At 26.4% G+C, this 24513-nt stretch overlaps 4 protein-coding genes across 5 annotated transcripts; 3 read left to right on the top strand and 1 right to left on the bottom strand.

The window, feature by feature from the left end:
* Positions 1-1356: 1356 nt before the first annotated feature.
* On the top strand, positions 1357-7039 carry LOC114130815 (N-acetylgalactosaminyltransferase 7). Its single transcript, XM_027995880.2, has 12 exons — positions 1357-1509; positions 1684-1874; positions 1940-2148; positions 2215-2381; positions 2458-2665; positions 2742-2918; positions 3000-3117; positions 3227-3352; positions 3425-3646; positions 3707-3805; positions 4949-5074; positions 6574-7039. The coding sequence occupies exons 2-12, from the start codon at positions 1707-1709 to the stop codon at positions 6718-6720; spliced, it is 1767 nt and encodes a 588-aa protein (XP_027851681.2). The 5' UTR covers positions 1357-1509; positions 1684-1706; the 3' UTR covers positions 6721-7039.
* A 1787-nt stretch (positions 7040-8826) lies between these two features.
* Positions 8827-17259, top strand: LOC114130784 (protein MMS22-like). The gene is made up of 21 exons (XM_027995843.2): positions 8827-9103; positions 9231-9438; positions 9508-9657; positions 9724-9874; positions 10518-10676; positions 10752-10865; positions 10934-11053; positions 11934-12151; positions 12253-12359; positions 12781-12953; positions 13036-13294; positions 13363-13494; positions 14202-14403; positions 14483-14567; positions 14717-14905; positions 15126-15296; positions 15364-15511; positions 15610-15833; positions 15891-16090; positions 16147-16338; positions 17164-17259. Exons 1-21 carry the CDS (start codon positions 9064-9066, stop codon positions 17204-17206), a joined length of 3285 nt encoding a protein of 1094 aa, XP_027851644.2. The 5' UTR covers positions 8827-9063; the 3' UTR covers positions 17207-17259.
* LOC114130786 (elongation factor 1-gamma) lies at positions 17204-21690 on the bottom strand. The gene is made up of 9 exons (XM_027995845.2): positions 21522-21690; positions 21290-21439; positions 21098-21161; positions 20784-20926; positions 20551-20714; positions 19025-19333; positions 18789-18958; positions 17485-17609; positions 17204-17426 (listed from the first exon to the last, which is right to left on the bottom strand). The coding sequence occupies exons 1-9, from the start codon at positions 21531-21533 to the stop codon at positions 17271-17273; spliced, it is 1293 nt and encodes a 430-aa protein (XP_027851646.1). The 5' UTR covers positions 21534-21690; the 3' UTR covers positions 17204-17270.
* A 283-nt stretch (positions 21691-21973) lies between these two features.
* On the top strand, positions 21974-23865 carry LOC114130788 (calcineurin subunit B type 2). Of its 2 annotated transcripts, XM_027995849.2 has the most exons (6): positions 21978-22346; positions 22420-22459; positions 22545-22721; positions 22807-22928; positions 23025-23198; positions 23394-23865. In XM_027995849.2, the coding sequence occupies exons 1-5, from the start codon at positions 22344-22346 to the stop codon at positions 23193-23195; spliced, it is 513 nt and encodes a 170-aa protein (XP_027851650.1). In that variant the 5' UTR covers positions 21978-22343; the 3' UTR covers positions 23196-23198; positions 23394-23865. The 2 variants fall into 2 exon arrangements, with proteins under 2 accessions (XP_027851649.1, XP_027851650.1); XM_027995848.2 differs by having other exon boundaries at positions 21974-22346; positions 23025-23865.
* Positions 23866-24513: the final 648 nt, after the last annotated feature.

The raw sequence follows: 24513 nt of genomic DNA, 5'->3' as shown, positions 1-24513 counted from the left end.
GATTTTTTTAGTGTGTGTATAGATGTATGGATTGAAAGGATTGGGTGTTAGAAAGAGCTGCACTGCCCCAATTTTGAATAGGTACCGTGATACATATTGGGTAGAGAAAAGCTTTGTCTTTATATATAAGGATTTTGAGTTTGATATTATAGTTTGGAACTGAACGTAAGAGAGGTAAGTGAAATAAGTAAAGTAAGTAAATGAAGTATGGTGTTCAATTGTTTTCTTTTATACGATATTATGTGTTTTTTTTTAAGCTAGGCGTTTATTAAAAATGAGACTTAAGTACCTATTTAACTTGGTTTATTTGAGGTATAAAGCTATTGTAAAGTTTTACTGGTGGGCTTGTAAAAATGTAAAAAATCTGATTAAAACTTCAATGGATGTTATTTTTATCACTATAGTAGCGAGAAATTAAAATTTTTATGTTTAAAAACTTAAAATAATACATCCAAAAATATGCTTGACAAATGTCAATATGTATAAATACACCATAATAGGTATATTATAAAGCATTATAGAATATATTATAAATTTAAATATGTATTCATTATTCATTCAAAAATTCAAAATATACTAGTCATTTTTTAATAAATTATTAATTCATAACTAATAATATTAGGAACATTTTTTAACTATTATACTTCTAAATTTGTAATAATATAAAACAATTTTTACTCACAAATATGAAGATTTATATTATTAATGTTGTCGGCTATTGTTGTATAGGTAACTGTTGATTTAACTCGGAGAAAAAATATATAGATTGAAGTGTTTAACTATCTAAATAGCCAAATTTGTAAATTTTTTAGTTTTCTTTTTTTTTTTTTTAATACTTTGAATTAGTTTGAACTTTTATAAGGTTTTTAAACAATAAATTGAGTCGATTTACGAATTCCGCATTTTTAGACGTAAACTACGTAATGTCCATTATCCATTGCTCATAGACCAAACCCTTGGCATACTTCTAATATTAAATTATATTTATTGCAATTTATAATAATATAATAGAGTACCAAACTGTCCCCATGAGTACCATCATAATATTATGCGATACCATTGACTACAGTTGTTATTGTAGAATAATATTGGCATTACTTGTGGTCACGGCCGGACAAACCGGCTACAACACTACAACTACCTACAGCCTGCTGCCGTGCTTGTGATCTTTCGGTAACCAAATTTTGGTGTCAACCATGGTTAAAGATATGGTTACGACTATATAGATAATATTGTGATAATATAGAATCCAATATTATGTTTACGACGTGTATCTTAAAAGATTTTTCTTATCATTAATTACAATATCAAGCAAACAAAAACCATAAAATTTAAAATTTAATACGTCAACAATAAACATACCTAAACATGTAAAAATTGTATTCACGTAATATGTCATCTTCCCATTATTGCTTACATTAATACGATTTGCAGTTTATTATATAATATCTGGACATTAATACTTAACTATATTCCTACACCTTTTTTTTTACATTTGGTATTGCTAATGTAAGTAAAAATATTAATATTTGTACTAATAATTATTATTGTATTAAATGTATAAGATAATTAAGACAAGTATAAAAACTTAAGAATTCCTATAGACTGTTTTATATCACAAAAATATGCTTATAATTTAAATATATATTAAATTTCAGACAATTAATCATATTTTAATTATAGGTATTCATTTTCTAACATCAAAAATGTCTTTAAGATTTAGAATTATTCAATTAAAACGCAATAAATTTGCCAAAATTAGTATTGGAACTTTTGTTATTTTACTATTACTATTGGCTTTATATCAGCGTTCGGAAAGTATACAAAATTCGCATGAATCAACACTTCCCAGACATTCTAGATACTCAAATCAGGTAAATACTTAACTTGTAATTTCTATGTTTGTTTACATGTTTACTTGAAATGTAATTTTTTTTAGATACCAATTTATCGTGACCAAATTCTTGGTAATTTTGAGTATTCTACTTCTACTAATAAACCAGGTCCTGGAGAAAAAGGTAAACCTCATCATGTACCAAGTGACAGAGAAAATGAAGCGTTGCAGTCTCTATCTGAATATGGTATGAACATGGCTTGTTCAGACGATATCTCTCTAAATAGAACAATTCCAGATCACCGCGAAGAAGAGTAATACTAAATTATATACAATTCATATTGTATTACAACTTTTACTTAATTTATTAAATTCCACAGATGTAAATATTGGACTTATCCAGAACAATTACCACGTACTAGTGTAATAATAGTATTTCATAATGAAGGTTGGTCATCTTTATTAAGAACTGTACATAGTATTCTTAATAGAACTCCACCTCAATTTTTGGAAGAAATTCTTTTGGTTGATGACTTTAGTAATAAAGGTAATTTGGTAATTTGTAATATTGAGAAAATTAAATAATAAAAACTAACTAATATTTAAACTAAAACTGTTTTCAGAAAATTTAAAAAAAAAACTAGAATATTATATTGAAAGGTTTAATGGTAAAGTAAGATTAATAAGAAATTCTGAACGTGAAGGACTGATTAGAACAAGATCAAAGGGTGCTTCAAATGCTAGGGGGGAAGTAATTTTATTCTTAGATGCTCATTGCGAAGTTGGATACAATTGGTTGCCACCATTAATTGCACCAATTGCCCGAGATAGGTACTAATAACTTATTCTTTTATTTTTATTTATACATAAGATTTAAGATTAATTTTTAATATTTTTTTTCTTACAGAAAAATTATGACAGTACCTGTGATTGATGGAATTGATCATAATACTTGGGAATATCGACCAGTTTATGAAAAAGATCATTTATTCCGTGGTATATTTGAATGGGGTATGCTGTATAAAGAAATTGAAATACCTGCAAAAGAAGAACGAAAACGAATTTACAAAAGTGAACCTTATAAGTAATATTTATGTATTTTTATTTTTTTTTTGTAAATATCATCATTTTAAATTAATGATTAATTCTATTAAATTATTTTAAGGTCGCCAACTCATGCAGGTGGTCTTTTTGCCATTGATAGAAAATATTTTCTAGAACTCGGAGCATATGATCCTGGGCTACTTGTTTGGGGAGGAGAAAATTTTGAATTGTCGTTTAAAGTAAGGTTTATATTATATTTAATATATTGACACAATTTTAAATTAAAATATAATTTTCTATATTTATTGAATGCTTATACTATAAATATTAAGTATGCTTTATTATTAGATTTGGCAATGTGGTGGAAGCATTGAGTGGGTCCCATGTTCTCGAGTTGGGCATGTGTACCGTGGATTTATGCCTTATAATTTTGGAGAACTTGGCAAGAAAGTCAAAGGGCCTTTGATAACTTATGTATGAACCAGATACTACAAAGTTATTTTCATTTTAAAATATTTTTTTACAATATTGTATTTAATGTTTTAGAATTACAAACGTGTAATTGAGACATGGTTTGATAATAAACATAAAGAATTCTTTTATACTCGTGAACCATTAGCACGTTACTTAGATATGGGTGATATATCTAAACAATTGGAATTGAAAGATAAACTGCAATGTAAAGATTTTTCATGGTTCATGGAAAATGTTGCATATGATGTATATACAAAGTTTCCTGAACTTCCCCCAAATCTTTACTGGGGAGAAGTAAGTAATTTATTTGATTATATATAAAATATTTAAACTTAACACAAGTTTTATGTTTAGTTACGAAACGTTGGCAAAACTACTTGCTTAGATACTAGAGGTCGTCAGCCACCATCATTAATAGGTTTAGAGTTATGTCATGGACAAGGAAATAATCAGGTAAAAAATAAAAATAATAATCAATAATGTTTATGATATTTAATACTATTTACACTACCTCAATATAAAATATTTAAATCTTACTATTATTATATACAACCCTGCTTTAATTAGATTTATAATTATATATTTATATGCTTTAACTGGTTTAAGTGCTCTAAACCTTTTCTAAATATAATTAAAATTTTTGTATTTAGAATACAAATTATAAATGTTAATAATGTAATAATGTTATCTTTCATTAGCCTATTATTAATTATTATTTAGTAAAACTTGAACACTTTATTCTTTATTTATTCAATATACCATAATAAAGTAATAATAATAAATAATAATAAAGTAGTTTGTTGTTCATATTTTGAACTAAATATTTCTTACCTTCCTCATATTATATATGAGAATTACAGAAGTATTATAATATTATTTGATAGTTGATACTTATTGGTCAAGTCCTTACTAATTTGTATATTTCTAGTTTTTAGACTTAACACATAATTCACATATATAGCTATTGTTTCAATCTAATACCTATAGTGTTTCCACACATATCCAATTGGTCTTAACACTGTCTCATAAAGGCAATTCACTTTGGTTACAAAATATACTTAATTAATCGTTATTCATGAAACATAAAAATTTTACTATTGTAGGACATCAATAGTTGATAATATAATAATATAATTGTACAATTATTGTACTATTGTGTAGTTCAAAATATCATGGTAGTTCTACTTGTAATAGTAAAAGTATATAAGTTAAGCTAGGTATTATAAATTATTTTTCAGTATTAATATCTTATATTTAAATTTATTTTAACTCCTTAACAATAAATCATTTTTTAATAGTTATTTCATGAAATATGAAATTCCCTTATAATACTATTAATTTTTGTTGGTTAAGTTAATTTGGATTTTTTATTTATTTATAAAATAATGGAAATTAATAAACTGTATTATATTATGTTCTCATTAATGATTTTTAAAAGATATCATTACTTATTCACTATTTTTATTCTTCTTTATTTAGATTAAATAAATAAAATAATTTAGATTTAAAAAGTATAATAGAATCATTTATAAAATATCAAATACAAAGAATAATTTTATAAATTGTTCATTAATACAATTTTTTTATTTACCATAGCTTTTTAGATTAAATACAAAAGGACAACTTAGTGTTGGTGAACGTTGTATATTTGCTGATAGACAAAATGTAAAATTAGTGGTGTGTCCATTAGGAACTGTTGATGGACCATGGCAATATGAGTCTGTAAGTAAAATTTATAAATTAATATACTTATTTATATAATATAATCTAAGTTAACTATTTATATTTAAGTAATTTAAAAATTGCATTGTAAAATGACCTAAATTTTCTCATTTTTCTGTTGAAAGTCCTCAAAATATATTTTTATAATAAACTTATTTTAATTATTTAATTAATTTTAATTTTAAAACTTTGTTACAAATTAAAAATATATTAACATACATTTATACACAACTAGGTATAAAGTGTTGTATACTTGACATGATCATTTAACATGATCTAAGGTCTTATATTGTTTATGGTCCCTGAGAACAATTTTAAGACCCCTGATTATAAATTTAAAATATTTTACTAATAATATAAATCAACTGTAGTTAAAATGATATATATCAACCTGTCCTTAATTGCACTTAGGCCAATACATAATTAATTAATACTGTCTATTAAACACATAATTCCACACCTAAGTATCATAACATATCATAATGTTATAATTAATGAAATATATTTGAAATTTAATTCTAATTTTATTAACTAGAATTAATAAAACAAAAAATTGATTCCTGGGAATCACTGTGACATATCAATCAATATACAACTTGTTAAGTTTGTAAAATTTGTTTATTTTATATTCTGAGTAGAGATAAAGTTTTTATTGTGTGTCTGACATCGCCTTTTGGTATACTTCAATTAGTTAAATTTCCACTTTGAGATTAGTTTTTGGTATAAAATTGGATATTTTTCATATTTTAATGTCAAAAATAGAAAAAATAATAAAAAGTTATGAGATTTTAATACAAAACCAGTTTTCAACAAAATAAATTTGGTTTTATGGCTCTATTTATGCTTTTTTTAGTTTTTTTCAACATATTTGACAATTTTTGTTTTTAAGTAAAAATGTTGACATACAATTAAATATAATAAAAAAATATCAATAATACATTGTCACAAATTTAACAGATTTGACTAAAAAATGCAATATAATGTTGAACACAAGTTAAAATTATTTTTTGTAAAAACCTGAAAATATTGTAAAATAAATGCAAAATTTTTAATCAGTGATAGTCACTAATAAAAATGTTGTCTCCACTTAAAATTATTTTTTCTCCTTAACAATGATTTATTGGCTATCTCCCAATACATGATTTACCACAATTTTGTATACTACTTAACTATAATTATATAGTTTTAGTATAGTATGTAGTTTTTCAATGTTTGGCAATTTTTTTCAATTAAATTTGATTCAAAAAAATCACTTAAAATTTAATCAAAATTGAAAATTGACTTATTGTACTTATTATGTATTGGTAAATATTTGTATTATAAATCTTTATTATACTATTGAAGTCGAAAGATCATAATCTTTTGCTATATTATATGTTTCTGTATTTAAAGGATTTGTGTCATAAAAAATGTTAATAAATAAATAAATACATAATGAAATGAATCGCATAATACACTACAAAGCATTTAGAATTAATACATGTATTTCTTATTTTTAGACTAACAAGTTGTTACTACATTCAATAACAAGAAAATGTCTTAGTGTCCATCCATCATCTGATCAAGTAATATTAACACCGTGTGATTCTAATAATGCTAATCAACAGTGGATATTTAAACAAATCGTGCCAAGTTGGACAAGCTAAATGAATAAAAAAAAATTTTATAACTGTTTTTTTTTTTATTTTTATACATCTTTTATATTTAAAATTATTTCTTGTTAAGATATTAAGAGTATATTTTTCATTGAACAACAAGGAATCAAGTATTATTTTATGTATTATATTATAACAAAAGTATTGTTTCATGTTTGGTATAAATTATCAGTAATAGGTATTTTATGTGTAAAGTATAATATTATATATTATATACTTGTTTTTCTTTTGCTAATAACATGACATGTTATATATTGTATAAGTTATAACTTTTAAAATTAAAAAATATAAAATTTTTATCTATACATTATCTAATATTGTGCATGTATTTTGCATGGTTTTTTTACAGATTATAAAATGATAAAATGAAATTTTATAAAAAGTAGAAATACAGTTACAGATCTAGTATGCATAAGACATCAAGTGGCTTACTGTAATATATCTATTATAGTACTTATAATATATATTAGTAAGTATATCAGTTCTGTGTTCCAAACATGGGAATTAAATTAAGTGACTGCTTTGAGATAAAAGTCATCTACATAATCTTGGAATACATGCCCTGTGTTGCAATATTTTTTAAACGACTTCTCTAAATTACTAATTAGTTTGAAAAACCTCCGGTTTGGATGAATTAAATTTCCTCTGGATTTCAAATTTGTTAACACTGCTTCAGATGCAATTGATGAATTTCCAGCTAAATAGAAAGATAACAATGTTATATATTTATTACTATTTTATTGAGGTAACTATAGCTTTGTAAGCGTAAACACAGTAAATCCAAATATTATTATAATACTAGTTAATACAATTTGATTTATCAATCGTAAACACTACACTTTTTGAAGCTAAAAATTTTGTCTCTAGTTTCATGGGTGTCCCCAAAGGGGGGACAAGACGAAGCGCTTGCCTTCCTAGAATAATGTTGTTTCCATAGCAATTGGTAAAATTCCCAATGAGAAATAAGCTTCTAAAAATAGGTTTACCTATGTATTCAGATAAAATAAAAATTTGCTCCCCCCCTGGAAAAATTTCTGGGGACGCCCATGTCTAGTTTTATACAACTTATCAAATATTAACTTTTATAATAAGCATAGGTTCGGTAATAAGTCTATTTAAACCTGAAATGGTCAATGGACACACTTAGCTTGACAAACCCCTCAGGAAAACATAATAAAAACAATATTTTAATTTATAAAAAAAAATTGTACGTCAAAATAAAACTAAAAATTTGGAAACCGCGGAAAATCTCCTAATCGGCAGGGACTGAATAAAGAAAGTTAACTGTGGTTGTGATGACACACTGAGTACACTAAAATAGACTATTCCAATAATCCTGAAATCGAAAAGCATAAAATATATTCGAGATAGTATTATACATATTTGTATTTTTCCAATTTTATCTAATCATAACATGAACATTGATGCAGCTGCAGAAGTGCACGTGAGCCTATCTTTAACATAGTAAATTTTTAATAAACCCACTCTTAATTTACCAGCAGGACCTCAAATCTAACAAATGTCAACTAAAAAATACAATATCGATTTGTTCTCTAGAAACAGTCTCCAAAAAGTTTTTATTTAAAATTTTTAATTTTTTAAGTCATTTGACGTATACGATGGTTTAACATTTTCGGTAAATTAAAATTATACAATTTACATTTTATTAGAAAACAGCTCATAAGCACAGAAAAGAATAAGCGAAATAATTTATATTATATTTATTTTTATTTATTTGAATCATACAATAATATTTGAATTTGAGGGAAATGCATGGGAGTTTTTGTGTAATATGTATTTCAATGTTGGTGCATTTGCATTTTAGTTCTTCCCCGAATTATGTATTTATGTTTTTTGATTGTACAAAAAATTTTTCCTGCGAATAGGTAACCATTCGTTTTAAAAAAAATTTAGTATTAATTTTATAATAATAATTTTATAATTAAAAAGTTGACACAATTCACGAACTAAGATAATCAGTGATTACAGCTAGCGACAAGTGGTCACTTTATGAACTAAAATTTTCCCGCCAGAATATTGTTCGTACGAGATGACCATTTGAAAGGAATTGATAATAATATTAATAATAATAATATATTTAATATTATACTGATTAAACAAATTAAAGACAACAATATTAAATTAATAACTGCAGTCTGCAATACAATTATAAAGTTCGGTTTTAATACCGTACAACAATTTTTTTTAATTTCTTATAATTTCATAGATACCAGGCTGCAAGTTCAATTGTACCGGGACAGTCACAGAAGGTGGCAAACTAGTTTCTACTAACCTAAGTCACCAAACCAATTTCTTAATTTAATATTATAAGTTATGCATTTGTTCTCAGCAGGACGTGATATAGAAAATGACAGTAAGTTAACATAGAAAATATTTGTGTTACTTATTCAATGTTTGTGATTGGTGTTTATAATAATCATTCTGTGTACAACATACATATTATTTTAAGTTAACATTAAACTTAATGTGCTTACTTATAGATCAATCTACAATGTCATTTAATTGTTTTAACTGCAAGGGACGACCAAATATTTCAAATGAACAATTTGTTAGGAGTGAACAGAATTTCAATATTTCTATTATGAATAATGATGAAAATCAATCTGACCGTTATGTATTGTTTGGTAATTCTTTTCATAAGGGTAATAGTTTAGTGTACGATATTCCTATACTATTTAAAATGGCAAAGTATGTATAGAATTAATGTATTGTTACTTTAAATGCTTAATTAATAATTATTACTATTTTTATACCTAGAAAACATTTGTTAAGCTTAAGTTCTGTTGTACGAGATCAATATAAATCATTTAGATCTCAAGACCAAAATAATTGCAAAACAATTAATTTCTCAGATATTAGACAGCAAATTTCTGGGTTTCTTTTATTTTTAAGAGACTGTCTTCAAAGGTAATTTATTTATTTATTTAATTATTTAACATTAATATAGTTTTAGGAACTTGTTTTATTTTCCAGAATGAATGCATGTGAAAGCTATAGCTGGTTGATGGAATCTCATGGGAAAAAAATTGAATTAGAACTAAATAATTTATATTCAGCTCTTGGACAGTTTCATAATTTATCTGAAACTATTATACAACATGCATTATTGTCATCTGATTACACAGTAATTATTAAATTTAAAAAAATAGACCTCATACTTAAATCATTTTAAATTATAAATACCACATACATATATACTTTATTTTTAAATTGTACTTGTATATCTAAGTAGAGAATAGTATATTTTTTAATGTTTTTAAATAAATAAGTAGTCAAAGAAACAATTATTTGCTCAATATAGCCTATAGAATTAAAATATAATTATTTTAGTCACTATTAAATAATGATTATTATTTTTAACATACTAGCTGTTAATTTTTACTATATTTTTATCAAAATCATACTATACAATTATTTTTTTTCAAAATTAAAATGCACATAAATAGAATAATAAGCAAATAGTTCCTATTATTATCTCAACATTTTATTAGACTATACTATATTATAACTTAGGCCTATTACTTTGTATCATAATAAGCATAGATAGCAGGTTTATTGGCAAAAACTTACAAATAATTTTCATATAAAATGTTTAAGAAATTCACTGAAATTACATTTATATTTATAATGATTTTAATAAAAATGGAATGGTTTAAATAAGTATCTTATCTACCTTAAATTAATTGTCTATGCGTTCAATTTTGATATATTCTGTTTTTTAGAGTTATTAATGAACATTAAACTTAATATTTTTCTTGTATTTACAGAATAACATTTACTATCATTTATATCATTGTCATTTGGATGTAAGATGGTTTCAATTATCTTTGCTTTCAGAATTACCTAACAGTAAAGATACTTTAAAAAATTCTTTACATAATGCTTTAAATGATTTAGTTCAGTTAGCCAGAAATAGATTTAAAAAAGTAAGCTGGTTTTATTTTATATACTTTGACTAACGGTTTACATTATTGTTTTATCTTAACTACATTTTATTTTAGCTACAACTCAAAGATCTTCTTCTCAAAGATGCATTACTTTGTGATTGCACTTATGATTTTTTGATACTCATACAGTATTTAATTAATAAGCAACAATTATTATACAATTCTGACGTAAGTTCTCCATTAATTTAACAGTATTTTGTTTAAAAGCAATACAATTTTTATTTATTTGTTATTAGAACTTCTGGCAGTATTTCAATGCAGTTTTTACAAATGTCAATTTAGTCAATTGTGAAGAACTTATTTTTCGATTATGGCTTTTAAATAGTTTACAACGATCTGACAAATCATCATCAATAGTAAGTTTCATTAATACTATTAATGAATACTCCATAGTAAAGTATTAATAATGATATCAATTATGTTCATTGTAATCTTCAGTTTTAATAATTAATATTTAGAAGTAAAATAAAATTGTTCTACCTTTCATATAAAATAATGACATTTATTATAGAATATTACTAGATCAAGGTTTAACTTAGTAACTAGGTTTTACAAATATTTGTTTTTTTTTAAAAAAGACATATTTTAATCTGGAAAATAAATCAAGTACGCCTATTTTAAAAAATTAGTTATCAATTGACAATTTTATTAATATATTTATTATTTATTATTATAATTATGTTTCATTTTTTATTCTTGATTATCTGTATTTTATCAGTTGTATTTGCTAATCTATAATAACTTAGTTGAATGTTAGTAAACAATTTAGAGGAAAGAATCTTAAATGTTCATATTAAATTATTACCCTTTTATTTTTTGGAAAAATAACAAATAAAGCGTTATTTTGTTTTATCCTAAGTACAATCAGACTTATCAATAAATAAAATGAACATTTTTTAAAATGTTGGCCAAATTCTAAAATTAAGTTGATATAGTAGATTTAATTTTAAAAATAAGGTAAAGTAAAAAAAATAATAGAAATCCTTTGAGTAGATGAAGTATTTTTAGTGTTAAAGCAGATTTTAAAAAAATTAAGTAAAAACAGAAAATATTAGAAATTAATAAATAAAGATTATCAGTCAAAGAAAATGTAAAGAATATGACAAAAAATGTTTTACTTTTTTTAAATAAATATTATTGTGTGAATTTATTATCATAACAATTCAATATTAATTGATTATTGTAATTAAATTTAGACTGAAAATAAATGTATAACTTTTTATTATTTTTAACTAGGATTTAAAAGATAGTGATTTGGTGTCCATTCTTAAAGAATTTCTTAATAATGAACCTAATGAAGTTCAATTGAAATTATCAATATGTTTATTGCAAAATATTGTAATATCGTCATCAATTACTGAACCAGTTATAGTGTTTTGGGAATATTTTCATAAAAGATTAAACTCCACATTTTATTCATCAGATATGAAAATTCAGAATATTGCTTGTATCAGGTAATAAAAGAATATATTATATAATAATAATATTTATATATAAATTATGTATATGTATATTAAATAAATAAGTATTAATTTTCATGTATCTTATATTTTAGTAAAAATGGTTCTGAACTTCTTATTCAAATGAACAATCTATTTTCTGCTCAACAAACTGAATTATTATCTAATTACAATAGTTTTCAATTATTTCAGAGATTACTTGGTATGTAACTATCTTTTTTTAATTATTAGTATTTATACTATTAAATAAAAAATGTATATATTTTTTAAATAAATAACTTAAAAGATGAGTTTTAATTCACTTTATTCATTCTACATTGCATTGATACTATCAACATTTATTTTAATAATATAATTTAAAAATTAATTAATTACCTTTATTTTACAATGGAAATTAAAATTGATGTATTAGTACTATAAAATTTCCCATTTGTACTTGTTATCACTTTTAAGTTATTTGCGACATCCCACACATTATTTTTACTGTCCATTTATTTCCATCCTTGACTTAATTCTCACTTTGGTATTCAGCCCATACTTCTAAAAATTATTTTTTTACCTAACAAAAAAATTAAGATATTTCTAGAATTATTTCTTCATTAAATATTAATAAAATACATCAGGTCTTCACTTACAAAACATTAAATACAACTCGAAAGATTGGAATCAAATAAAAGGTAGAATATTTTCAAAGTTCTCGCCAAGTAAACTTATGTCATTTAATGAAGTTGGATTTTATAATTTTACAACATTGTTCTTAACATTGTCAATTATGTCAGATGATACATCACAAATTGTAAGAAAATAATGAAATTAATTAAATATATTAAAGTATATTTTTAAATTTGTATTTTTTTTTTTTTTTTTTAATATTTTAGGCACTTAAATATCAACATCTTATAAAATTAATTTCTGAACAAAAATTGGACCCTAATACTAGATCAACATATTGGAAAGGCACTGTGGCATTTTTAATATTACATTCCCAACGAAATGTTTCAATTACTGCATATGGAACTGCACTCTCAGATACATTAAATACCACATCTCAAGAATACATCACTGTTTATTTAGATGGTCTTAAAGAAGTATTTTTATTCAGTGAATCTTTAACTTTTGGACAACATACTCTTATTGGTAAATTTAAAATTTAATAATTAAATAACATTAACTTGTGATTTCATTTTTTAACATTGTTTTTGAAGGTTCTTGGCTTGAAAATTATCTTCTTAGTACAATAAAACCATTGGATAGCAATGAAATTTTGCAAACAGTTTTACTCATACTGGAAAAGCTAAAAAAAGTAGGAAATGATCAATCTATGCCTTTCTCAAATGGTAATATTATATTTTGACTTTAATTATTTAAAATAAAATTATATTCTAGTAATATATAAATATATAATATCTTTTTTTTTTTATTTTACACTTTATATAAAATATACATATTATATTACAAAGTATGTTTCTTTTTAAAGATATTAAGGTAACATAAAATATTTTAGTTTAAATCATTTAGTGAAAATAAAATATACTAAATCACATGGATATTTGTAAAATCATTGGATAATTGTTGAAAAGTTCAATTATTTAAATTAAAACATTGGCTTGTAATTCAGTCAATTTTAGTTTGAGAATCATGGAGAGGCTGAAAATGAATTTAAAAAATTGTTGGTTCATCTAAATTTTCTATTAAAAACTCCTGTCATTATTTAAAAAGATTTAAATTTTATTGTTCTTGTATTTATTTAAAGAAATACAAATTTGAAAATCATATAAATATATCTATTTCTGTGATTACTATCTCTTCCTCGCATCAATCTGATTATTTATTGGTTCATATCCTTCAATTTTTAAATGGCAATATTTCATAATTTAGAACAGAATACTTTACCAATATTTAAATTAAGTTAAATATTTAATTATTTTAAATTTAAATAAATAATGTATAAATTGTGAATAGAAACGTTAATAATATATTTTAAATACCAATAAATTGATTTATGTTGTGCTTCCAAAAATCTTTATATTTTTCTTTTTTATAGAAAATGAAATATTTATACTCTATAACTCATTGTATAATAACTTATTGCCGTTCTTAAAAAAGTCGTGTTTATCAGCCGATTGTGATACAATTGTAGCAGATATTGCTGCAACATTTACAATTATTTCATCTATACCAGCATTCTCTAACACAAAAGTGATGTTATTCAATTTTTTTGTTGTAAATCAAGGAATTAATATAAAGTAAATGCTTTATAATTGAAAGTAATTTTTCATATCTCTGTTTAAACATTAAGTATACTTTTTTTTTGTAAATTTTCAGATTGCTTAATCGATATTTATCTTCCATAATTAAAGAAAATGTCATTGCTAATGTTCATGGATTTAACAGTTTGGCTTTAATTAAAGTTAGTACAAATTGCTTGCATTAATTTTAATTTTAATTTGTTTTTTGTAGTTATTATAATTAGGTTACTTATTACTCTTATTATATTATTATACCATATTTCCATAAAAGTGTTCTGTATTATTTTTTAAATTACCTACTTTTATTTAGGCATGGTTACATAGTTCTATGTTAATCACAAACTGGACATTCAATGAAACAATGACCATTACTCAATTTGTTTCAAATATTAGCGAAATTAAAGAACTATTTACAAACTCTGGAAATGATTTGGAAACAAGTGTGGATCCTTTTATCACATTTTTAGATTCATTAAACCTAAAGTATCAAAACAATCAAGTAAATTAAAAATTCATCTTAGTTTATCCTAGGGAAAAATTTATATAAGTTGCTCATAATTTAATACTGGTTACATCCGAAATTAATTTTTAAATTTTTTATTGAAACTATTTAACATTTAAATATTGCTACTGATATTTATTTAACTAATATGAAATATATTTATACAATTTGTAAATAATAACATAGGTATAATTAATTGTGTTTTTATAATTTCTAGGATATAAAATTACGTCAAAAGATGAGTGAAAAAGTATCAGATTATTTTTACAGTATTAAAATTTGGGTGAATATTTTAATAAAACAACAAAAACAAAATGACGAGATATATAGGTTATACATGGTCATTGGTTATATGTTTGAAAAAATTTCACCATTAATTTATGTTAAAGTAAAAACAATTTCATTCTCATTTGTTTACATAAGAAAATAAAAATAAAAACAATTATTATTTTTAGGGCAAACCAAATACCATTCTACAAGAGTTATTGGACTCCATGTTCCTAGGTGTAAGCTTGAGAAGTCCCAATTTCAAAACACATCCATGTGTTATAACTGCCCTATTATCCTGTTTACATCGTTATTTTATAGGATTATTTCGTCTGAGTTAGTATAATAACTGTTATAACAGATTTATTTTCAAGGCATCAATACCTTATTATGTATTTTAAGAATTGTTGATGATTTATTGTATTTGTTTGTAGATCCAAAAACAGATATGTATATTGCTCGTTGTCTACGTGAGTTAATTTCATTATATTTCCCTAAAATTTTGGTTGGAATCAAATCATCAGATGAGTTGCCATTATTAAAATTCTTTGAAGAAAAACCAGACAATGAAATTCCCGAACGTTCCTTGTTTTTAGAATTACTTGTATCGACATTTTTAAACAAACGTCAGCGAACACCGGACAGTAGTGTTGCACAAGTATATTATGGGCACCACAAGTTTAACTATATTTTATTTATGATTTTTTACTTTCAGGTTTTAGAATATATTAATAATATCATAAAAATAAGTCATAACAATAAATTTGTGATTTTATCAATTATTCAACATGCATTAATGCGCATTTGTTCGGTATCAATGTTCTGCGAAGAAACTAATATTTGTAGACGAATCACCAATGAAATAATCAACACGTTTATTAGTTTAAGTGAATTGCCGTCTAATGAAGAAATCAAGTATTTAATATTCATTGTTCTTTATTAAAATAATGTCTAAATGTCAACTTGTTTAGAAATGAAGTCATGTCATCACTGAATACTCTTTGTGAAGAACACTTAGCATTCTCTTCAAAATTAATTTTTGAATTCTTTGATCATGTGATAACTATTTCGCCAGATTTTGTTACTTGTTTTTTACCCAAACTTGTAACCCATATAGAAAAAGTTGAATGGAAAAGGGGCATTGGCTCAGATTATAACCTCAGGTAATACTTTTTTTTTAATGTTAAGAAGACGCTACCCATGCATTTGTTGTCTCCGTCTTATACACATCCGACAGTAAAATGTTGATAACTAGTTTCAATAGTGTGTTGTTAGTTTTGAAATTAGATTAAATTGACCTATTATCAAACTTTTAGGTAAGAACATTATCTGTGCTAAAGCGTTGGCGATTTTTTAATTTCTTCAAGCATACTATGAGCAAGTATGCAGTGAAATACCACAAATTAAAAATGCTCATATCTTGCTTGAAAATTAAACTATAGAATAGAAGCCAGTGCTTAAGCCCAGATAATGTTATTATCTAAAAATTGAATAATTAGTAAATTTACTCTAATACCAAAATTAACAGCACACTAGTGAAACTAGTGAACGCAATTTTGCTATGTCGGGCGTGTATGAGACGGAGACAACAACTGCATGGGTAGCATCCTCTTAATATTTCATACTTAATGTATGACATGAACAATAAGATGTCTCTCTTACATCTACTCATGCTTAACATAGGCATAATGCATTCATTTAAAATCATTTTTTTTTTAATTGTTTGAATATCCTTAAAAACAATCACCCATTAAGTTATATAATATGAAGAATATTGTTTAAGGGTAGACATTTTGTTTTGTCTATAAACAACTAAAATCAATGTTTTTATTTTAATCAAATAATAAATTTAACTAACTAGTCACATGCTCAAAAACCATAAAAAAAAAAAAAAAGATTTCACATGAATGCATTTTTTTATTGTGCACGTCAAAAAGATAATAAATATCGTGTAGAAAATTTCATAACAATTATTTTATTATTTTCAGGAAAGGATTAGAAAGAATTCAAATAAAACTTAAAAAAATATGAAATAAATAATTGTTGTTTTTTTTATATTATTAAATATATGATCAATGTATAAACCCTTGTGTATTTATTTGAATATTTTGCCTTGATTGAAAGGTCTGCCATCCTTGTCCTTGGCTGTCCATGCAAAGTACTCGCTAACCAACTTCTTTGTTTCTTCACTGTTGGCATCCAGTTTCTTCCATGTATAGACGTCATAATCGACTTTCCAATCATTACTCAACTAAAAACACAAAATATTATTATTTAAGTCACAAAAACAAAATTAAAAATTTATTTACTTCAAATGCAAGGTCATGTCCTCTCCAGATCCAAACACCAGAAATGGTGCTATCTCCTTCTGAACCAAAAAGACATACAGATGCAAAAGCTTGCTTTCTCATCTTATCTAATCGCTGGTACATTCCTAGAAAAATAATTTCAATGAAAAATTTTATAATACAGAAAAAAAATTAATAAAATTCCTCCGAAAATTGTATTTATAATGTTACAATTTAGTATTTTTTTACACTAAAATATCAAATTAAAACATTTATTAGTACAAGTTTTTGAACTGTACTAATCAATATTTTAAATTACAATAAAAAAATATTATGAAATCAAAAAACATTTATACTCTGGCCAGCAAGAAACGCTACTTTCGCGCAGCGCAGTTCCGTACTCAAATTTCTTCCACTCTATCACTGTAGAGCGGCGTTCAGTGTTTATAGACGGTTTAGTGGTGAGAATGCGCGAGAACGGACAAATTTTGGTCGCTGCCCAAAACCGTTATCTCGCTGGCTGGAGTATAGTTTGAATATAAATATAATGTTCATACTTCATAAATAGAAAATACAATGTACATATTAAATATTTTTGATATATCAATAAATGCACAAGTAAATATTTATTTACTCTTTATTTTTTAATACGAACAATCTGATTAAAATTGTACATTAATTAACTTTGGAATTTTATATTCATCTTAACTTAAGCCTAACTAATAATTGTAAATTCTAGCTTATGAAAGAAGTAACCAGTATCAACCAGTGTATGCATCCTTATACTACATTAGTCAATGCTGCACTATTAAACAACAACTTTGTACATTTGATTAGATTTGAGGAAATGATCCCTTTGGATTATCACAAATGTTAATCTGTACGCACAAAACAGTTTACTTCTCTCACGGGCTAGAGTATAGCAATTATGTTGAGAGGACCACGCCTGCATGTGTTGTATCTGTCTTACAAATGTACATGTCAAATTTCCATTCAGCAGAACTAATGTTGCTTGTTCGGCTTAAATAAGAGTGAAATAACCTACTATCAAACTCAAAGGTAAGAACATTATCTATAAGTACTTAGTTGTAGAATTTTAATGTTTAAGCAAGTTACATGTATATAAATTGTTAAGTATTCATAATTCACTTAAAAATTAAAGAATCACAAATAACCAACAAGAGAACAGATAATATTCTTATCTTTTAAGCGAGACACATAATATTGGTTTTACTGAACAACAATTTCTCTGTTGTACGTCAGTAAAACAGAGACATCACAATGTAGGTATAGCAACCTTTTGATATACTAATATACTAACTTACCAGAGATCAGATTACAACTCATGAATACTTTCTGTAGTTCACTATTGTATTTATATTCACCAAACCAAATTGAATAGTTTTCCTTATCAAAGTGGTCCCAGAAGTAAGCAATAGACTTGGATTCTTCTTCGTTACTATAAACTCGCTTGAACTCATCCATGTTGAAAGTTCTAATTTGACATTAAATTAGATTTCACATTAAATTTCAACAATAAAGTATATATTTAAACACTTACCCTTTAGGTAAAGCATCAAAAGGATTGCTGGACTTGGGTTCAGAAGCTAAAATAAGCTCAGCTGCATCAGGTTCTTCTTCTTGAACTACTTCTTTGGGTGCTGCTTTTTTAGGTTCAGCTGCCTTTTTAGGTGCTTTTTCTTTTTTAGCCTGAGACTTCTTTTCTCCTGATCCACCTTGGAATTCTGAGTAAGTCTTTTGGTTGAATTCAGCAGTCTTTTGGCAGTACTCAAACTTTCCAATGACATCAACTACTGTAGGTTGGTTAACAATGGTATCAAACCATCTGTTCACATTGGTGTATGGCTGTCTAAAAATAAGTTATAATAAATTTAAACATATAAAAACTAAAACGGTTAATCAAACTATGTAACTATTTTAGAAAAATGGAGAGGAAATTGTATAAATTAAAAAGATAAATGTTGATTACATAGGCCCGTCTGATAAGTGATTACAAATTATCAAATCAATACTTTGTAACACATTAATATACCTCGTTTTGTTACAAACTAAACAAATTTAAATTGAATAATTCGCCTTTGATTGAGGTTATAAATAATTAAATAAAAATATTTCTTTACTTTGAATTTATAGCGTGTTGATACAATTGAAGAAATGAACAGGTTACAGCTATATCAGCCAATGTATTACATTACTCCCCCACAAATAACTTTCGACAATGAAAATATACCCTGGGCATCCGATGGTTAAATACATCAGAGTAACTCTCGACAAACCACTCATGTGGCAGCCTCATATTACAACCAAAGTCCAACAAACATACCAGCACACCTTTATGCTTTACTCCATTCTGAACAAAAAATTTACTACAAAAAAAGAATGGTCACTTCTAAACACAAGAAACCGCAGATCATATAAAAACCTTAGCAAAAGATGTCCATAGCTCTCTTAAACTCTACAGGTGGAATTCATTATAATCTTCTCACTGATCCAAATCAAAATCAACTAAAAGAAGGTCATCCTATGACATTCTACGCCAAGCCACCCTCACAACATTCTAATCACACAACACGTCATGCACTTCTTACATATTAATCACTCAGTTATACTTGTAGTTATTAAATATATAAGTAATATTATATATTAATATTATTGTAAGCTTATTTTAAGTTCTATACAACTTAAATTATTAATTATCATACAATACTTTTGTAAAAACATTAATAATCATCATGTTAATCAGCTAAATTGACCGTAAATGTGTCAAAGTATGCATAGATATAGATAACATATGGCTAGGAATGTCTTATCTTGTATTATAATAAAAAAAAACTAAAATGATTAATCAAGTTATAACTATTTAAGAAAAAAATGAGGAATAAATTGTCTAAATTAAAAAGATTAATGTTGATTACATAGGCCCGTCTGATAAGTGAATACTAATTATCAAATCAATACTTTGTAACACATTAATGTACCTCGTTTTGTTACAAACTAAACAAATTTAAATTGAATAATTCGCCTTTGATTGAGGATATAAATAATTAAATATTAATATTTATTTACTTGAATTCTGGATTTATAACATGCTGGTACAATTGTAGTAATGAACAGGCTACAGCTATATCGGCCAATGTAATACGTTCACCAACCAAGTATGTTCTTGTCAGAAGATAATTATTCAAGTATTCCAAAATTCCTTTGACGTCTTCAATAGCTCTATCAACAGACTAAACATAAATAACAATTAAAATTTTGAAAAGTAAAATTAAGCAAGATATTAAATAATTCAACATTACCGATTTGTTAAATTGGGCAATACTAAGAGAGGGGTATACCCAAGCATAAGAAGCTGGCAAAATTTCATTATCAGCAAAACTGGTGAATTGTTGAACAAGGGCTTTTTCATACGGAGAAGATCCTTTGAGTTTTTCACTGGATACTAAATTATATATTATTCAATTTAGTATAACAAATAACATTAATACTTAAGTAAGATCATTAATTACAATCCATTGAATCTTTTTTTAATTAAACATATTATCACTAGTTGCTACAGTTCAAATGTTTATTTTTATTTTTCTTTAAAAAAAAAATATTCTAGTGTACTAACCAAAATAGGCAATGGCAGTGCTTTCAGTCAGATATTGATTATTCTGGGACTCAAATGCCGGTACCTGGAAAAACAGAAGACATAATATTATAATATTTTCTGTTACTCATAGAACACACCGATGACGTAGATTTTCAACAGGTCGAGGAGGGGGGAGACGGAAAAGTACCGGCTACCGTCAATTATAATCACCTTTCCTTGGGGGAACTTCTTGAGGAAGTTCTCCTGTTTGTTGGTGACGCCGAATTCGAATGCCGGGTCGACTTTGACATCGGATCCGCTGTACTTGGCCGCTATGAGCACCTTATACGCTCGGAAGTTGTTCGAATACGTGTACAGGGTCTGAAAAACAACAGGATGACTGCGATGAGTGCGATGCCAACGGGATGGCCGGGATAAGTCCGGATACGGAACGTGCACTTACGCCTGACGCCATTTTTCCGCTTTCGATTGTACGTTTTTCCGTGCGAGTATATATATATATATATGTTCGTGTGTGTGCGTGACTTGAGCGTACGTCGACGGAGACCGTTCGGTGATAAAAGAAAGAAATAAAAGAAACGTATTTCGGTCGACAGCGTACCGCGGTGGTCAGACTGCGGAGCGTCGAAGTAGGGGTGGAGGGGCGTAGTGCAGACCGGAGACGTGGACGGGGACGTGGCCGACGGGATAGATGGCAGTGCGCCGTCCGAGAGAGAAGACGGTCGAGTGGGGGTGGCGCTGTCGACGGCGCGTTATCACCGTCGCCGGCCGGGACAGCCGAGCCGTGCCGAGGCGAAGGCGGCGACCGAGCACGACGTCGTCTCAGCTGTTTTCGCGCGTTATCAAAATCGATATTTTCGTTGCTCGATCCAATCTCTCCGTATAAAATTATATCATATACACATCGTCGTTATACATTATATATGTATACAGGTAGGATAGGACGAGGTCGGTGGTCCTAGGCAGCTCCCCAGGGCCCGCGGCGGTAAGCGACGAAAAATAAAAGCTCTCTCCCCACTTCGGCGCGCGCACACGAACACACACACACGCACGCACGTACGTACTATTTAGTATTAACTATTAATCGTATTACGCGCGCGCGCTCGCTCACACCAATACACATTCACGTACGACTTTTATACCGGACCGAAAGGGACCAAAAAATCGCACGGATCGTCCGCGATCGTTTCGCACTTCGACGACCAGGGTACACGCCACAGCTCTATTCGAATTTTGATATCTCTGCAGTGATTCGCCGTCGAACATGGTACGTAACGAGTAACGACGGTCGTGCTTCAGACGATAGACTAAATTATTATGCCTTGTAATGTGTTTTCCAGGGTAACGAAAATTCACTGCCGATGGAGCTGTGCTCGAACTGTAAGTACCGCCTACCCACGTTGACGTGCCCGGGCCGGTGTGTTGTGCGTAAGTCTAAAATGTGTTGTATTTTTGTCGTTGTTAGTCGATGCCGACGAGATCAGACGTTTGGGCAAACGGTTCCGTAAACTCGATCTGGACAATTCCGGTGCTTTGAGTCTAGACGAGTTTCTATCGCTGCCCGAACTCCAACAGAACCCGCTCGTTCAAAGAGTTATCGACATATTCGACGAAGATGGCAATGGTGAAGTAGATTTCAAAGGTAATGGTTACGCCTTTATATGGATTCTGGTATAAACGTCTAAGCTCAGATACATTGTTGTTAACGATTTATTTTTGTCCATTAGAGTTTATTCAAGGAGTGTCTCAATTCAGTGTGAAGGGAGACAAAGAATCAAAGTTGCGGTTTGCGTTTAGAATCTATGATATGGATAACGACGGATACATTTCAAATGGTGAATTATTTCAAGTATGTGTTTAATAATTGACATTAATCAGACAGTTCATTGTTCTTGGTCATCCTAATAATTACCTATTAATATTATGCGTACATTTTTATTTTAAGGTATTGAAAATGATGGTTGGAAATAACTTGAAAGATACTCAACTTCAGCAAATTGTTGACAAAACTATATTGTTTGCGGATAAAGATGAAGATGGCAAGATTAATTTTGAAGAATTTTGCTCCGTTGTTGGCAACACAGACATACACAAAAAGATGGTTGTTGATGTTTAAATTGTAAGTTTTATCCAACTCCAGTCAATATTAAAAGTAAAAAATCAATTCACGTTTATATGAATACATACATACTATCTCATCTCCCTTGAACATTTAAATAATTTTTTTAGTAATCTTCCGTCATTGTGATACGTTATTAATCTTTGTTACTGAAAATTTATTCTCACAACAATTGCTTTTTCCTTTAAATTCTAGCACCATTTATCTTCCTTCTCAAGCCTGTGTAATACATACAATCAAAAACACAAATATACATATTTTATATATATATATATATAAATTATAAGTATACACATGTCACGCTACATACATATAATGTATTATATATAAATAATTATTGTTATATTCTTAATTAGTTTTATCAAGTCTTTGTATTATTTTATTATTTTTTTTTTTTAACAAGAAAGAGTTGTAAATTAAAAGTTATACTAATTGAATAACTCTGTTCTGATAAATACTTATCAACAGAATAGTTCATAAAATCTATGTATAATTATTAATTACCATTTCAGTTGGCACTGAACAATGAAAGAGAACTTTAATAATTATAGTTTTTCATTTTTTTGTTATGTTAATCTTTGTACTATATTTATTACTATTATTTTATTTATAAATGTTAAATGAAAAAATAAATGAGAATAACTTTATTTTTTCTAACTACTAGAAATTTGATTTGGTATATTATTTTATTAAATATATTTCAACTTTTTTAAATAAGATCTTTTATCAAAAAGTTAATATAATTGTTTAATATGATGCCAAGTAAAATTAAAATGGATAACATTTTTTAATCAATTTCTTGAATCCGTAAGTGTTAAGCTTAAATATTTTGTTTTAAAATTATTAATTAAAATGTAAGTGCCAATAGTATTCAAACGAAAATAAAAATTAACAGTCTAGTCAAGAGTTTGAATTTTCAGATTTAATGCACATCACTAATTTTTTATGATTAATTCTCTTTTTAAAAGCATATTTAAATTACTATAGAATCTATAATAAACAAAGCATAATGGTACCGAATATCATCATTGAATGTCCATAATTAATATTTATTTTAATTTTTATATATATGTATATAATATAGAGGCATTCAGTACCCATCTATATTATATTTATTCTACAATAAAATTATACAAAACAATTTGTAGACCTGTTTAAATTATTGTCATATTTTTTTTTTTTTTACTTTAAATTAAAATGTTTAATATTACAATTTAAAAGAAATAACTATACTTACTTATTCTTTATATATTTTTATTTAACTTATACTGTTACCTTTGGAGTACAGTTAGTACTTGTATATGTACTTTAAAAA

The sequence above is a fragment of the Aphis gossypii genome, chromosome 2 (genome assembly GCF_020184175.1).
Source record: "Aphis gossypii isolate Hap1 chromosome 2, ASM2018417v2, whole genome shotgun sequence".
In the NCBI taxonomy this organism is placed as follows: domain Eukaryota; kingdom Metazoa; phylum Arthropoda; class Insecta; order Hemiptera; family Aphididae; genus Aphis; species Aphis gossypii.
This window is presented reverse-complemented; position numbering and strand designations above follow the sequence as displayed.